The sequence below is a fragment of the Cucumis sativus genome, chromosome 4 (genome assembly GCF_000004075.3).
Source record: "Cucumis sativus cultivar 9930 chromosome 4, Cucumber_9930_V3, whole genome shotgun sequence".
Taxonomy (NCBI): Eukaryota; Viridiplantae; Streptophyta; class Magnoliopsida; order Cucurbitales; family Cucurbitaceae; genus Cucumis; species Cucumis sativus.
This window is the reverse complement of record NC_026658.2, coordinates 3,920,015-3,937,531: the sequence shown is the minus strand read 5'-3', so window position 1 is coordinate 3,937,531 and position 17,517 is coordinate 3,920,015. Positions and strand designations below refer to the sequence as shown.

The following is a 17,517-nucleotide window of genomic DNA, read 5'->3' as shown; positions in this document are numbered from 1 at the left end:
CTTCTTTCTCTTCTCTCACTTGCTGTTTCACCAATGACATGCACAACGCTGATCCCATCTTGATGTGTTCTCGCCCTCTTACCTCTACAACACTCACTCACACATGACACAACCCACACACTCCAATTGCTCTCTGGCAACCCCCACATACTCCAATTACAAAGAAAAAGTAAATGGAGTCCAACTTTTACATAAAATAATAGTCAATTATGTCATTTACGTGAAAAAAAAAAATATCATATAATCAAAACCTATTTATCGAAGCTATATGGATAGAAATCTCTAAATTTAGTACTAAAAAAACATCCCTAAATTGAACTACCAACACCAACCCATTTATTGAACTTCACAAAAGAAACTAAAATCTAACCACCAATGAATTACTAAGAGAAGCGCTTTGTTGGAGCAATGGCCTGATCCCAATGGGAACTCAAAAGAATCCCAATTTTGGAATTCATTTTCAAAACTCATCGAGAAATGGAGCAATCTCCGGCGGATTCTTCGACGACGAGTATCGAAACTGAATGTCAGATTCCAGCGACATCCCCAAATTCGACCACTTCTTCTGTCATTGAAGATTGCACCAAAACCCAATCTTCTTTGAGCCAAGCCCAGATTCTCAAAGCCATTGAAGTCGTTGAGAAGGACTCTCTCGCCATGGCTGAGAGCTTCACCTCTCTCTTTGCTTCCCTGCGCTCTGTTCTCTCCGAGGTTTTATAGTTTTCACATCCCTTTTCTTGTTTTCCTGTTTGATTTAACCAACTGAATTAGTACGTAGTTCAATTGCACATTTTTTTATTATCCAACTTCTAGTTCTTGCAGAGCATGTCCTATAATTGTGATATTTTCCATCTTTAATTGGGTTGCTTTTAATATGTTGAAGATGGAATAAAAACACTATTTTAGAATTTTTGAGTTCCACAACTTTACCAAATTTGATTATTAATGGTGAATCCTGACTTTGCCCGTCTTGTCATGCTGTTTATCTGACTGGGATTAGGATAATCTTGTAGGTCACCAGCAACTCGATTGATCATATGCATTGCTTCAACGATGCAGCAGGCCGCCTTCAAGAATCTGGTAAGTGAAACTGTGAAATAAAAAAGGGATGATTTTGACTGACAGGAATGGTCGAGTATATGGTAGTTAGATGTGTCATTGTCTACCACTGATGCTGCTAAACTTATTATATACATCTGGTCATTTTTGTGTATTAATCAAAATTCAATCTGTTCATTCATATGTTCCTTGTTCTGTTTGAGATGTGGTTGTTGAACTTAGTGATTGCCTTGAGATTGTATGTTATGTTACTGGGTTTTGTGCCGGTTTTTCATTATAAATTTGGAGAAGAGGTTGGTTGCAATCAGACTCGTGAAGACATAGAACTTCTTCAATGCAAAAGATATATGCAAGATGCACAAACTCTTAGCATTACATAGCTTTAGTCAGATTGTGTTCTATTGTGAATTTTAGTATAACAAAGGTCAAAGGTTATTCTACATTCCTCATAACTTTCATTCGTCATATCCACAGTTATCGTAGGTTGCTTCTATAATATTAACAAATACCCTTTTTATTTGATGATACTCCACATGAGTTTTTTGTACTTTCAACCCTGTAGTGCTTGATGCGGCAACAAAGGGCAATCGATACATTAATTCTTCCTTGAGGTATGCTTCAATATCTTCTGGTATCTCTTTTGTTCTGACTTAGTGTCCTTTGTTTTCTGTTTCTAGTTAAAGACTAATTCACTGTTGAATGAACCATATCATGATAGGACGAGCATAATTGTATTTTTGGTTCTTGAGATATAAGTTCCAATTTATTTGACGTCTGTGTTTCCTATGAATAATGCACAACTAGCAAAAATTAAAATTTTAACTCCATTTGTCAAAATGTGTTAACTCTGTGGATGCTGTAGCTTTTTACAACCTGCTGCATGAAATGATCAATGGAATTTCTTGAACCAAGTACAAGTCAGAGATCAGATTGAAACATACACATTAAAAAAGGTTTCTTCGTCCATAATTATAGTTTAATCTTTTGAGTTTTTTAGCAAAACCTATTATGCATTTTACCCAATTGTTACTTTAGAAACTGACGTTAGGTAAGTAATCATTAATGATAGCATTTTTATTCAACAATTAACTCCAGAAATTAAACAGTTCATTATGTTTGTTGATTTCTGTTTTATTCAATTGTAACAGAAATGATGCTTGAATATACGATGCCAGGTAGCTAAGTAACTATAAATATGTTACTTGGTACTTAAACTCATTGAAATTTTTTTTCTGAAAAAATTATTAAGAAATATTATTGTTATAGTAATCAAAATTGCAATTTGGACACTTTGAGAAGCTATTTGGTGTTTCTCTTTGTTATATGGGGAGTTAAGTCCCTTCATGAGTTCTCTGTTAGTTTGATTGTGTTCAAGTGTGGAAATTTTTTAAGGTTGCTTCAATAGATATTATTTATATATATATATAAAGAAAAAATAGGTGTTGGATGTCAGCCTCATACTACAAATCTGCTTAGCCATCGCATTGAACTCTCTTTTTTGCGTCTCTCATCTGATGGGAGCATAAGTTTTTGAGAATTTTTTATTTCCTTAACCACTAGGGTTTCACTTAATTAAGGCACTATTTTATGTGAAACATTTTTCTGGCTCCAATTTATATTTTGATGATTCTACTTGCCAAGTTCAGTATATTGGCGGAGTTGTGTTTGTCCTACTCCTATCAAAGATTAATCTGCGAAAACATTAGTAGATTACACGTAGGTATCTTTTTATTTGTACATAGGCTAAGTTATAAAAATACCCCTAAACTATGGTGCATGTTTCAATTATACCTTGAAATTTGGAAAGTTTCATTTTATCCCTTGAAGTTCCGGTTTCAAAACAAATCTTGAGATTTTTTCGTTAACTTCATGTACAAAAATGTTAGTTTTTACTTTTTTGTTGTTTATGTGAAGAAATTTAAACACACAAGAAGTAAATTTGGGATTAGTGTTAGCATAAGAAATCATAAATGAAAACACAAAAAAATTGGGGGGCGTGGGGATGTGGACAACTAAAGTGTTCATGCTTTCCACTTCTAACTTCACATACCATGAGTTGCCATCATATAACATATGACTAACTTATCTCTAAGATTATAGTTACAATGATGTTGTTATATTGATGACTGATAATGTTTTTTCCCCATCATGTGATAAGAATAATGCATGAAATAGAAAGATAGTAACAAAAGGGAAGGTGAAGCATCCCCATTGGCCAAAAGAGTTGTAATTACTCTTGGAAATACGGAGTGATAAATTATTCAACTAACATAGGATGATTTCTTGACACTTGCCCCTTGGAGACAAATGGACTTAAAAGTAGAAGCAAAAGAAGAGGAAAAAACTCAAAGATGATCCAATATTCTCTCACATTTGGCAAAGAATCCCCCAAGTGGGGGAGAAGAGAAAGTAAATTCAGATTCTTCTCTTCTATTCTATCCACAATACAGATCTTGTGTTAGGAACTGTTCAAAAGAAGAATCTAATCTATTAAGTATCTTCCACACCCAGAAAAACTTTGAAGTAACTGTTGGGAGACATTGGATTCTGCCATATAAATGCTTGGACAAGGAAGAGCGAGAGCAACTGTATAGGCCAGAGTTTTCAGGGCACAAGTTCCAAAGTTACTTGATCGAACATCTCTGTCAATGGGATTAACCTAGTTCATCTCTCTAATTCAAAACTTTTAAGATCTCGTTTAAACTGAAAATTCGTACTCCCTTCATTTCCATCACACACTTCTATACTATCTGTTGAGGATTAGTAAAACACAATTTTACATTCTAAAGATTTTCATCAATGTTTTTCTGTTCTAATTGAAGCTTACACCTTTTAAACAATCTTGAGGATCATGATTAGGACGGGTTGCAAACACCGTAACTTTGGATTATATTTTCTTGTTTTGCAGATTGAATCAGGAAATGAAAGGCATGGATAATCTAGCTGCTCAGCTGTATCCTTTCTATTTCATTCCTTCTTTTTTTACTTTTTTGTCATGCTCCCAGATTAGTTACATGCCTAGTAGATCATTCTAATGTTTCTTTATCTGGCTGTCATTTCCTCATGTTTCAATCCTCTGCATTACACAACTTCCTTGATTCTTGCTTAGAAAGGTTTTGAGGAAGAACGTGGATGAACTTGACTTGGCTGTGAACAAGCTCCTTAATTTTCCATGAGCTCCACTCGGTCGTATCGTGGCTCTTGCAAGCTCAAGGATTTTTATTTCCACCAAAGAGAGAATACAGTTCATGAAGAAAAAAATATTCATTCCATAGCTTCCTTCACATTTTACTCTAGGAAGCATCTCATTGCATGTTAGGTTCTTTGATGTATTTATCCAGAAATAGATTTTCTTGATCGCTTAATAATATATACTGGGTTTGTGGTTTCAATAGTTATAATGGTCTCTTTTCCTTGGAGGCTATTCAGCTTTTGAGAGTTCTTGTCCATAGAGGCTATATATTATATTTATTTATATTTTTATCTTTTAAAAATTAAAAAAAAATTGGCTTCAATGGGAAGTTTAGTATGTCTACTTACCCCCTAAATTTTAAAAAAATTCCAATAGATTTTTGAATTTTCTAAGCTCATAAAAATGTTTAAGAAGTTCTAAATTCTTTTTCTTTTTTTTTTTTATCGTGGTGAATAAGTTTCTAAATTTTCAATTGTGTATTTAACATTTTCTTTATTAATTGGTATACTTACTAGTCATAAAACTGGAAGCTTATAAACATGAAAATCCACTTTATGTCAACTATATCAATTAGTATTAATTTTTTTTTGACATTATTTCAATAATTTATGAGACATGTTTAACATTTCAACAAAATTGAATGCTAATTCCTTAAAAACTAGTTGATGACAAAGTTCAGAGTCAAGATTCCTTCAAAAAAAAAATTACATCACAATGTGGGAAAGAAGGAAATGAAGAACAATTTAGTGTTCTTAGTCAAATCAATACTATGGACAAAAAGAAAGTACTGTTTTGTAATGTTCAATTAATAAGCAATGTCAAGTGACGTTCCAATCAGCATCAACGTGGCCCTCAAAGAAAAGAAAAAAGAAGAATACATCAATACTTTGGATCATCCGTCAACGTTGGATTGGTTGGAAATGCCAAATCTTTTAGCTAATTCTTATCACAATCTTAACAATTCTAACAGAGTTTGATAAATAAAGCTTATGTTTTGGTTTTCATAACATCGATAAATTAATGTTCTCTTATTTATATATATGTTTTTCTCTAAAACAATAATATACAATAAGAAAAGGGAGTATGGGAGAGATTCTGCATCATCATTCCATATACAAAAAGATGATGGAAGCCATTCGTTTCTAAAAGGAAGTATTTTTTTCATTTTATATTCAATTAAATGATCTAGTTCTTAAAATAATACTTTCCCTCACGTTCTTACACATTGGTTTGAATCAAGTCAAGCCAACAAATCCAAAATCATCTGAAAAACTATCCCTAACCGACCCATTTTCACATTACTGAAACCCATAGAGATTTAGCGATTTCTAGAAATCTCAAATATGTGGATTTTTGGATGGAAAGGACCATCTGGGTTTTCAGCCCGTTCTACTGCAGAAGAAGTCACCGAAGGAATTGATGGCAATGGCCTCACTGCTATTGTTACAGGTTTCCTTTCATTTTTTTTCTCTCCTTTTCTGTTCTTTTCCCTCTATTATGATCTTTTCTTTGATATGGGGTTTGTTATTTATTACCTCTCTTGTCTTGTCACTCTTAATAGTTGATGGTGAAATAGTGTATATAGCAAGCTTGGTACCTTGTTGTTTGAGTGAATTTTGGTTGTTTAGTTGTTGACTCACAACTTGATCGCTTTTTGTTTTTTATTTAATGAAAATTTTATGCTATGGACTTTGTGGCGTGAGGTGAATGATAGGACTTTTGGAGGGAGGGATATAGACCCTTGTGAAGTTTGAACACTTGTTTGCTCTCATGGGCTTTGATCGAAGACTTTTGTGACTACTCTCTAGACATGATTTTGCATAGCTTGAGCCCTTTCCTAATAGAGGCCAAGGGGTGTCTCTCTTTTCTTGGATTTGTTTATTCTTTTATTAAGTTGTTTCTATAAAGAAAAAGTGGTAACATAACACATCTTAAAATTTCCTTGGCTATAATTGAATAGTATGCTCATTGAGGCTGTTCTGTAGCTATTCTTTGATTGTTCAGTCTCAATTTGGTGTCGTTGGTTTTTATTCTGTTTTTTTTTTTTCAATTCCTTCAATCTAATCTTCCTTTATATGTGCTATGCAGAAATCAATGAAGTAATGGGATTTTGTATATGAAGATTTATGTATAGATTGAGCTTTAGCTGTCAGGTTATTATACTTGGCAGTTAGCAGAATAATTGTTATTTTTGAAATTGAAACAGAGAGAATTTGAATGATCATTTGCAAGAACGTTGAAAGATTTGATGTTTTGTTCGAGTATCATTCAAAACATTACTCAGTTTGGATGAAGTTCTAAAAGGTTTTCTTGACATGGAATTTGACGCTTGTTTACTTTTACTTTTTTGCTTCAAAATAGATCCATTAGGATGATGTATTTGTATTGTTACCTTTCATCTTGAATTTATATATATCACAAATTAGGGCAACATTATTGATTTTATATGAACAATCATTTCAAAATCTACCAAAAAAATCATCTGTGATTGACAAAACTGTGTGTTCTTTAAAGACAAATTTTTTCTGAGAACAAAACTCTGACAAAATGAGAGAAAATTTCCTTCTGGGATGAAAAGTGTTTTCGAGCAAGACTTCTAAACAAGCCAGTGAGAGTCAAGTTATTGTTGAATCCCTTCCAAAGTTGGTGCTTCCATTGACAAAATGAGGCTTCCTTCGGGAATGGGATAATAAGGAAGGAGGCGGCTATCGGGTTGGTTGAAAAAAAGTTATGCCATACAAACTTATGGAGGTTTGGGAAGGGAGATTTGTGAATAAGAAATTTAGATTTGTTTTCGAAATGCTGTGGGGATTTGCTTGTAATGATTCAGCCTTTAGGAAGAAAATCATAAGAAGAATTTATTGGGCAATCACTAGCAGCTGGCATTCCAAATTTCATAAAGAAGATATCTAATCTCAGTTCCTGGAATCAGATTATTGAAGGGCAATCAATTTCTAATTAGGAAATAGGGGGAAAATTACTTTTTGGGAATATGTTATTGGGACGCAGCTAAACTGTTTAGTGATGAGTCTTCATTATCCATTTATACAATTGCTAACTTCAAAGGGCTTCCAATCTGTAATTATGGCCTGTGGGTCTGCTTTGGGATAAGTTTGGAACGTAAACCGTAGAAGAAGCTTCTTGACATAGAAATGGATAAATGGGACAGCCTCATTATAATTCTAAAAGGATAAAGGCCAAAAGAAGAGGATGATCAAGTGTTTTTTATTCAAAAAATTGTTGAAGTTTTTCAATTTTGAAATATGAGCTCATTTTCTTTTCTTCCTCATGATTTCAGGAGCTTCAAGTGGTCTCGGCGAAGAGAGCACACGTGTTCTTGCATTACGAGGAGTTTATGTCATTATGGCTGTAAGAAATATTGAAGCAGGAAGAAAAGTAAAAGAAGCAGTGTTGAAGGAATCCCCTTCTGCTAAAATTGATGTCATGGAGTTAGACCTTTCTTCGATGGAATCTGTGAGGAAATTTGCAGCAGATTATATTGCATCTGGCCTTCCACTAAATATTCTCATGTAAGAGCTGATTTGAAGCCGTACATTAAAATTCTTTGTTTATGAAACCTGCTTATGCATATCTGCATTTTCATTTGTACATTTCTTTCAGTCGAACCTGTCTGACGCAGGTTCTACATCTTATGACCATGGAAGTTCTGCTGCTTCTATTTCACTCATTGTTTTGACAATGACATATTTTATTAGATAACTGGCTGGAAAGTTAACAATTGCCTCAAAAAGAGGGAATTTGGATCCACTTAGCTGAAATAGACATTGGTGAATAACATATCTGATGATGTTGAAACAAATCATTTGGTCATTATTTTATTATTTTTGGGGTAGGGTTTAAGTTAAGTTGGGTGTTCAGTCTTATTGGACCTGGAAAGTTGTGGTTAACCTGTTATGTGGGCTTATTTGAAGGGCTTGTTGCGTGCATATTTCATGACTTTGGATAATAATACAACATCTTTTGTTTAATTGAAGGAACAATGCTGGTGTTATGGCTACTCCTTTTATGCTTTCCCATGATGGCATAGAACTGCAGTTTGCAACAAATCATTTAGGTATGTTTCAATAAAAACTTTGTAACAAGAGTACAATTCTTTCTATTGAGCTTGGCGCTTAAATGTATTCATTTTATGCTTTACAATTCTTATAACGCTTGTCCACGATAAAGTTGTAACATGAATTCCCAGTAATACTAATAGTATAACTTAACTGGAATTTATTATATATTTAGAAAATCATAAAATAGTGACATTTTTGACTTGTTGCTTATCGTTTTCAAGGCATTGATATGTCGTCATTATGGAGTTAGATTATTACCTTGTGTGATGTCTATGTTCATGCTTCTTCAATGCTAAAGTCACTATTGGAACAGATTGAATCTGTTATCTAGTGCTTCAAACGACCAAGTAGAGTTTAGAGAAGTGCGCTATATGAACTCTCTAATCGTAGAAGAGCCTCTATTATCTATTTTTCTGAATTCTTCTCCAATAATAAAATTGTTATTTTTCTGCCCTTGAGAGAATAAGTAAACCTCTGTATCGATTCTTCTATTGTTTTACGTGTTCTGTTTTCTTTTGTCGATTTCTTAACAGTCTCCTTCATGTTGTCGAGGTGCATTTTCTTAACTAAATAAAAATGGTTGTCAATAATCTAATTGATTACTGCTTTTCTGATTGCTTGAAGAATTATTTTCTAAAGTAAGCTTATATTACTGATCACTTGAAATGAATATAGATTTACTTTGTTACAGTTACTCTAAGAGAACAATAACTGTCAAACTTGCATTCATGCATTGCATCCACCTGTGTCATTCTCCGATTAATTTCTGCTATATTCTGGCTAGTTAATTTGATTTGTCTCTGCTTTATTCTTTTTGTGGGGAATGGGGAAACTGTATTCTTTTGTAGGACATTTTCTCCTGACGAACCTTCTGCTGGAAACCATGAAAAAAACTGTGCTTGAAAGCAAAAAGGAAGGAAGAATTGTCAATCTATCATCAGAGGGTCACCGAATTACATATGGTGAAGGAATTCGTTTTAATAAAATCAATAATGAATCAGAGTAACAATCTAAATTGCTTTTTTGTTGATGATTACTTCCACAAAAGTCTCTTTGAATGTGATTTAGTAGTTCACTGTATCATGTAAAATTTTAGGTACAGAACCATCTTAGCTTATGGACAATCAAAGCTTTCCAACATATTGCACGCAAAAGAGCTTGCCAGGCGGTTAAAGGTACCTATTGGTTTATTTATCGAAGTTACAACCAGAGCTTTAGAACTTGAATCTTGTAATTCAAGCTTTAGGCTCATTTCCCTGCAACTCCTTTGTTCGTGATTATTATTTTAAGTTATCTTGTCCAGTCAAACTCAATAAATTTCCCTACTTTTTTCAATAGGTAGAAGGGGTAGAAATAACAGCCAACGCTCTTCATCCTGGATCAATTGCTACCAATCTGCTACGCTTCCATAGTACCATTAATGGTAACTTTCTTGCCCTTCATATGTATAAGGAAAATATGCTGTAGTAGATTCAAAGCATAACGCTTGTCTTTTCATTTCAACTGGGCATGAATCTGTTTTTGTTTATACATAAATTAGATGTTTTTTCTTTTTACTGGCATGTTTGCATTAACTTTCTAAGTTTTTATAAGTACAAAAACACTTGTATAGATCGTAGTACGCAGGGCAATTCAATTTGCATTTGGACTGAAAGTTAATGAAAACCTCTGACCTCTTATTTGAGGACTTAAGACATATGTCTTAATTTGTTATTTGTCTGAAGTCTCAACCAGTTGAGCTGCAGTTAGGTTGACGTAGGCATGGAATGAATATAAACATTTACCATATTAGTTGTAATGCTTTCACATTTCTGTCATCTGTTGATGTCTATATATGATTTGTTTCTTTTTCTTACAGCTGTTACTAATTTGGTCGCTAAATACGTGCTTAAAAATGTCCAGCAGGTATGTCCATACAAAATTTTCTTGGAGACTATTTATTTTGTTTCTTTTGGATGGGTTTTTATTTGATTAAGTTTTCATTGGATGTAGGGAGCAGCAACTCAGTGTTATGTAGCACTGAATCCCCAAGTGAAAGGGGTAAGTGGAGAGTATTTTGTTGATAGTAATATTGCTAACCCAACAAATCATGCTAAAGATATGGATTTAGCCAAGAAACTGTGGGATTTCAGTGTGGATCTAACCAACCCAAAATAATTGAATATTCTTAAGAGAAGCCTTTCTTATTCTTAGCTTCTTATCTCAGGCTTCATGTTATAGATACATGGACAGTTAAATGGTGAAAGCAGATGAGTTATTATTTGTAGTTTTTAGTTTTTAACTCCCGTTCGATTGAAACATAAACAGGGAGAAGACACAGTTATAGATCTATAATGGGGACATTTGAATGTTAGCTGAAACATATACGAGTGCACAGTTGTAATGCTTTTGTTTGAAAACAAGTACAATTGTTTTTCATATTCATTTCATATTGCGATGTTTTAGGGTTCGTTTTGAGTAATTTTTCAAGTACTTAAAAACTCAAAAGCACCTTAGAATTAGAAAGAGAAACCTATTTGTTTTGTAGACAAGTTTCCAACTTACTATATGCTTGTTCTGTTTATTTCTAAGATGAGATATTTAAAGGACATTTTTCTTATTTTTTGCTTTGAAATGAAAGGAAACGTTCAAATATTGAAAAGGGTACCCAACCGCTGTAAATCATTGCAAAATAAGTTTTAGATATGGTGATTATTTTATTTTATTTTATGAGTTCAACCAACATTAATGGAAATAAGTAACCCAAACCTCTCAAGTTATGAAGAATAGAGAGTTAAAGAAGTTTGCTCTTTCATAGCTTGGATGTCAAAAAATGGGTCATAACATTGTTCAAATGAGGAACGTGATTAAAGAAAACATGAGGAACGTGATTAAAGAAAACATCATGGGCACTTAGGGTAGGCGCATTAGTGATGTGCAACTTATGAATGAAACATTTCTAGGTATAGCCGAATTCAATAGAATTTCAACTTTGTGTATTCTGCTAACTAATTCAAAAATTCAAAATCAATACTCGGGATATTGTAAAGATGAAATAAAAAAACTTCTTATTACCATATTTACATGCTTTCAATTTCTATCAAGACTTTGATATCTATTACAATCCAAGTGACGAGTCACAAGCCACAAGTGTTTGTTAATAAGGTCCTATTGAATCTACAATTTCTCTATCGTTCTATCTAATAATATCTGGCGTTGTTTGTTTTAGGTCATATTGTTGAAAAAAAAGGCTTCTGGTCAGGCTCTTTCATAATTTGACATGTTTAAAACCTTCAAAACTAACAATTCCTCTTGCTGTTGGTCTTACCTATCGATTTGCAACTGCCCCAGTTTGCTCATCTTTGTTGCGTCATTGGAAAGAATGACCAGGTCCCGGTGGCTGTGCTTTCTGTGCTACCATCCTTTGCATTAATCCACCATTCTGAATTTATATTTGGGTTATGTGTGTCACTTCCATTACCATTATCAAAATTGAATTCCTTCACAGACCCAAGTGTAACGGAATGATGTTCTTGACGTTGATGTGCTTCATCACCGTCAGCTTTTGTCTTTTCTTCTATAACATTTGAAGTATGGTCACCATGAGGAGAATTTTCTTTAGTCGTTTCAAATGGTTCATGTATTGGCGATGATTCAACCGCAAGTTCATTTGATTCCAATGGCTTACTTCCTACGCTTTGTAATAAAACATCCCCATCAGATAGCTCAAATGAGAATCTATGATTAGTAGCACCTGGCTCCTCCTCCTTTTTACTTCCATCATCGATGAGAATTTGAATATTTTGAGATTCATTTGTTGCGTGGTGATCAGACATAGATTCTGAAGTTTGGGGATTCAAAACAAAGTCATTACTTGATTTGAATTCTATAGAATCTTGAGTACAAGAATCAGTACTTTGACGTTGTCGCCAGTTATGAATGGAATGTTTGTCAAGGTTCAACAAAGTAGGTGGAACTTCTAGTGGGAAATTCAAAAATTGAGAACCAAAGGAAGCAAAATCATAGTCAGGCAAAGGCGATGAAGCCCCAGAACGAGAAATAACCGACCGTGGTGATATGAGGTGACTAACCGGACTACCTGGATAGAATTGGTAAGATTGGAAATCATCATTAGGAAATGTATATTGATTATCAGACTCAACTTTCGGAAGAGTAGGTTGAACAAACTGAGCAAAAGGAACTTCAGGGGAAGAAGGTGTAGTCAAGTGGATAGATTCGGGAGGAGTGAAGGGAGTTGATGGTTCAGTAGTAAGAGTAGAGAAATTCAGAGGTGGAGACACTAATTGTGGTTCATGAGCAAATGGGCCAATGGCAAAAATGGAGGAAGGCCCATCAGGAGAATACATGTTAGCAGTAAGAGAAGTGAAAGAGATTAAAGCAGTAGGCGACTGCATAGCAGAAGGTGGTTCAGATTGAAGTAAGGAAACAGGGGAAGAAGGAGGTGCAGCAAAAGGAAGCACAATATCTGGTGATTGTAATGTATTTTCATGAGGCTCAGATGAAGGACTTGGTTCTGGTACCAATACAGCATGCCCGATTCTTTTCCTCTGTTTGATAGATCCAAAGCACCAATAAATACTCAAACAACTGCCCCATCTTCTTTTCTGCTAGTAATCAAACAAAGAGAAAAAGAGGAAACTGATAATGACATCAGTACAAAACAGTGGGGAAGTGCTTGGGCAAATGAGAGCCTCATTTGTTGGAATCTTTATAAAAAAAGCAATACTCTTCCTCTATATAGAATGCATTTAAAAAACAACACCTCTCTCTCTCTCTTTTTTGAAAAGATAAAGAGAATGGAGAGAAAGAGATGCTTTTTTCTGGTTAAAAAGTGCCTAGTGTTATTACAAAAAGACAAATAACATTGGGGCTACAGCAGCACATTGCTTCCTGACACAGTCATCCAAACCCAATAACACTAATCTTGGTACTTCCCAATCCTTAAAAATCTAATAATCATAAGGGAAGAAGAAAGCCAAAAGCAGAAAAAGCAGAAAAAAGCAGAACCCAACTCAGCTCGTGATTCCCCTTTTTTTCATGTTTCCATGTGACGATTCACAGTTTCTAAGCAAACAAACAGAAGGAACAGGCAATAAAATGGGAAATTAAAAGCCTTAAATAGAATTTCACAATCCAAAACAAAAACAACACAGATTCCATTCCGCTATAATATCATCTCATCCATCGAAAAACAACTACAGTACATCCTAATACCTAACGGAATTAAGAAGGAATAGTAATTTCCAAAAACAAGGTCAATATTATCAATCCATAAGTAACCAACACTAAATTCTAAAAATACCAAATGAATGATTTGAATAGAAGGTGAATTGATCCGAACAATAGAATACAATAATAATACCTGGACGGCAGTAGCCCGAGGGAAACGATGATCGACGGTTGCGATCGCATCAGCGGCGGCAGTAATTGTTTGAAAAGTATTATTGTTAACAGGCCTGAAATCATCAGTATCCGTACGTCGTCTCATCGCTATCGTTACTTGGAAAGAGAGAATCGCCGATGGGTTTCATAGAAAGAAGAATCGTAATTCAACATACAAAGAAGAGATCATGAAATTCTTAGGCAAATTCGAAACAAGGGGATTTTGCAGTATGAAAGTGAAGAGAAGGTTCGTTAGCGAGATAGAAGCAACAAGACGGAAACCAATTCTAATTAAATAAATCATTTTAAAAACATATATTATTAGTACTATGTAATTCAATTAATTCGATTTTTCAAATATATATAACCAATAAATCTATAAATTAATACTAAAATTTCATACAACCTTATCATCCATACACTCTCAATATTTATATTTAAAAAATAATTTGACACTTTTTCAAAATTAAATTAAGATGTGAAAGTGAGTGAAGTTAGTTGAATATTTTTTCATTAAATAATTATAATTATTGATAATTATTGGGTTTTAGTTATAGGTTAATATGTATTTTCAAGTCAAACACGGCGATGCATTTTTTTTCTCTTCTTTTTTTAAAATTTTAGATTCATTTCCTCTCTTTTAGTAGTTTGTCCAACAACCCAAATATTAGGGTCAAGCTTTTCCTAACAATGCTTATCTTTTAAATTCTATATTTTTCAATTCTACCCTTAGTTCACACGTACATAAATTAATCATGACAAAAAGGATACACTGAAAACAAATTTCAACCTTAATTAAATTGATATCATCTTTAAAATTTATAGACCTAATTCATCTAACTAATATAAAACCACACAATATTTACAATTGTATAAATTAATAGAAAAAGAATTGGAATAAAAACATAATTGGGGCACGTGTGCATATATAAATTATAATAGTGGTGATTTGGTAAGGTGGGGTTTCGTAAGGAACAACCCTACTTGCTAAAGCTAAAGCGTGTACTAATCTATTTCATAATTTGAATTTTTTAATAGACTTCTTGTTGGTTTTTGGAATTTTTCAATTTTTTTCTCTCTAACATTCAATAATATAATCCCTACTTTCAAATCAATGACCTATTCTTCCTTTACCTCTACGCACGTGTGACTAATGAATAATAGAATATGCTCTCTCCTCTAATTTTAAACTACTAATTTATATCTTCCATCTACTCAATTATGATTTTATTACGGGAACATAAATATGCTTCCTAAACTATACTTCCCTTTATCATTCGATTCACTTATTAATTATTCTTATGTTCATTCTTTTTTAACCTATTTGTCATATTATGCCATTTACTAGCTTTTTATTATTGATTTTTCATTCTAATATTTGCTTTAATTTATAGTTTGAAGGGTTGTTTCAAGTAACGTCCAAAGTCCTATTGAGGCGCAAGATGAAAATTGAGAAGCAACGGTAGAAAAACATGCATCTCCTTTGATGACTTAAATGAGAATAGTCGTAAGTAATCTCCAACAGAGAATCATAATCTTACTTTTGTGTTCTTAACTGAACTGTACACTTTTGACTCCATGTATTAACTACTTAAATATTAAAGTAAAGAAACTTTAACACAAAATCTAACTTGAAATTAAGCAAAAATTAAGATGAAAAGTCAAGCCAACCAACGAGTCTCTCAACATTGATGAATGCATGTGAGTTCTTCACACCAACAATTTATGGTAACAATAATTAATATATAAGGTCATATATGAGTTTTAATATATAGAATTTTGGGTGAACATGGACGTTTATTAAGCATTAATCTTCTTGAAGTTTGAGGTTAAATGATTTCCATATATGTAATAAGAAAATGTTTGACTTTTAACTCCAATAATTTTGCATAGTCCTCTAACTAATAATGATATAGACACATTATTACTTCATATCCTAAATATTATTTTGCACCTATTTACCATTGACATCTTTTATTTTACATATATCACTTATCTATCTCTTTTTCTTTTAGCAAAATATCAGCAATTACTTATGTGATCTTGTATGAAATATATTAATTGAGAAGTATATAAAAAAAAAGTTTTTTTTTATAAATACAACAAACCACTATATAAACAATTTTAAAATCGGAAAAATCTCACATATCCACAATGTAAAATACCAAAATTATCCTCAACACGCGATAAATCAACCACACATGCGATATACGATTGTATCTACACAATCACAAGCATACCCATGTCCTGATATGCCTCACCATTGTATTGATACTCTTGGCCAGAATAGGTTTGAGATAGCCTTGAGATCCTTCAAACTTTCTTTTTAGCCTTCAATCTTGATCGAACTCAAGCAATCAAAATGATGTTACTTACATAGCCGACAACGAATGAAAAGAAAGGAAGTCTGTGAAGTTGATGGGAGAGTAAATCTTATTTATTTATAATAAAAGAGATTGGTAGACGTAGTAGAGGATGGCAGAACTGAAAAAAGAATAATAAAAAGTAAAAAAGGTGCCCTCACGCAGGATCGAACTACGGACCTTCAGTTTACAAGACTGACGCTCTACCACTGAGCTATAAGGGCTTCTTGTCTTACATATCAAATATATACATAAATATTTTATAACTTAATATTAAATATTCAAATACTTTATTACAATTTTTTCAATTCGAAATTTATAATTTCATAGACTTTTTAGATTAAATCCTTAAATTAATGGACTAAACTTATAAGTTAAGTTAAATTATATGTTCAGTGAAGTATGAGCTTTTAAAGTTGTATTTAACCAGATTTTGTATTCTATATTTAAATGGTCTATTTGATAAAATATTTCTAAAGTTTGAAACATAACTCACAAGCATGGAATTTATAATATGGTTAACAAATTTGTTTTCAATTGGAGAATTTGCAAAAGTCATCCCTTCAAAACTTATATAACCTCAAAAATTGTATTGAACATATAATTTTAAGACTTTTAGAAGTGTAAAGATCTCTTTGTTATTATAGGCTCTTAATTAGACATAAAAATGCGTGCAATATTTTTGAAGCGAAAATTAGAATTGATGATAAAATGAAAAAAAGAAGAAGAAAGAGGGAAAAGGGTTTTGTCATTTAGGCGTAAGGATGGATATGGTGTGGGCAGTGATTGAGGAGGTGAGAATTAATGCTCATGCGGTCCATTGCTTAACATTTTATCTTTTTATATTATGGTCCACACATGTACTGCTGCCCCCATGCTTTAATGCCACACTATTTTTCTATAATTTTATTTCCTTGGGATACTACTATATCGATTCTACTCAAAAACAACAAATTTTCTAGTACTATACAATAGTAACTCATTGTTGCTGTCTAAATTTGAATTGATAAAGTGACGTGATGTTTATATGACAACAATAATAAAGAACCAGAATATGACGATTTCGTGTTACTTTTAGAACCAATTATATGCCAAGAGTCAATAAGCTTTATTTAATCGGTTGAATTCTCAACTTTAACTGGAGTTGAACTCAATTGAGGAGATTCGAACAAGCATTATAGTTGGTTTTAGTTGAAGATAAAACAAATTGAAATTTGTAAATTTATTTTAATTTTTAAAACATACCAAAGTATTTTCATTATTATTTGGATCCATATATTTTTATTTGTGTTTTTAGTTTTTCTGAGGTAGGGGTAGAGTGAACTTTAAAGACTTTTTAGTGGTGCAGTAGGATGAGTTTAAAGAGAGGAAAAAGAACATATAGTACAATAGTTTTTGGATGTTTGAGTTTTGGGATTTTCTTTCCATGAAAATTCCATGG

General features: G+C 32.9%; 3 protein-coding genes and 1 non-coding gene across 6 annotated transcripts; 2 read left to right on the top strand and 2 right to left on the bottom strand.

Annotated features, from left to right (window-relative positions):
• The first annotated feature begins 246 nt into the window (after positions 1 to 246).
• LOC101210623 lies at positions 247 to 4,497 on the top strand. 2 transcript variants are annotated; one of them, XR_004216137.1, is made up of 6 exons: positions 247 to 711; positions 1,014 to 1,080; positions 1,622 to 1,670; positions 1,922 to 2,012; positions 3,968 to 4,012; positions 4,169 to 4,232. XR_004216137.1 is itself a non-coding variant. In XM_004146475.3 (5 exons), the coding sequence occupies exons 1-5, from the start codon at positions 478 to 480 to the stop codon at positions 4,233 to 4,235; spliced, it is 462 nt and encodes a 153-aa protein (XP_004146523.1). In that variant the 5' UTR covers positions 267 to 477; the 3' UTR covers positions 4,236 to 4,497. The 2 variants fall into 2 exon arrangements, 1 of the variants encoding a protein (XP_004146523.1); XM_004146475.3 differs by lacking the exon at positions 1,922 to 2,012 and having other exon boundaries at positions 267 to 711; positions 4,169 to 4,497.
• A 741-nt stretch (positions 4,498 to 5,238) lies between these two features.
• On the top strand, positions 5,239 to 10,780 carry LOC101210378 (short-chain dehydrogenase TIC 32, chloroplastic). The gene is made up of 8 exons (XM_004146474.3): positions 5,239 to 5,701; positions 7,551 to 7,782; positions 8,248 to 8,327; positions 9,180 to 9,333; positions 9,428 to 9,506; positions 9,670 to 9,754; positions 10,190 to 10,236; positions 10,324 to 10,780. The coding sequence occupies exons 1-8, from the start codon at positions 5,596 to 5,598 to the stop codon at positions 10,486 to 10,488; spliced, it is 948 nt and encodes a 315-aa protein (XP_004146522.1). The 5' UTR covers positions 5,239 to 5,595; the 3' UTR covers positions 10,489 to 10,780.
• A 570-nt stretch (positions 10,781 to 11,350) lies between these two features.
• Positions 11,351 to 14,008, bottom strand: LOC101220378. Of its 2 annotated transcripts, none has more exons than XM_004146516.3 (2): positions 13,694 to 14,008; positions 11,351 to 12,935 (listed from the first exon to the last, which is right to left on the bottom strand). In XM_004146516.3, the coding sequence occupies exons 1-2, from the start codon at positions 13,817 to 13,819 to the stop codon at positions 11,667 to 11,669; spliced, it is 1,395 nt and encodes a 464-aa protein (XP_004146564.1). In that variant the 5' UTR covers positions 13,820 to 14,008; the 3' UTR covers positions 11,351 to 11,666. The 2 variants fall into 2 exon arrangements, with proteins under 2 accessions (XP_004146564.1, XP_031740284.1); XM_031884424.1 differs by having other exon boundaries at positions 11,351 to 12,878.
• Positions 14,009 to 16,228: 2,220 nt separating this feature from the next.
• Positions 16,229 to 16,300, bottom strand: TRNAT-UGU. Its single transcript has one exon. It is a non-coding gene; the product is annotated as a tRNA-Thr (tRNA).
• Positions 16,301 to 17,517: the final 1,217 nt, after the last annotated feature.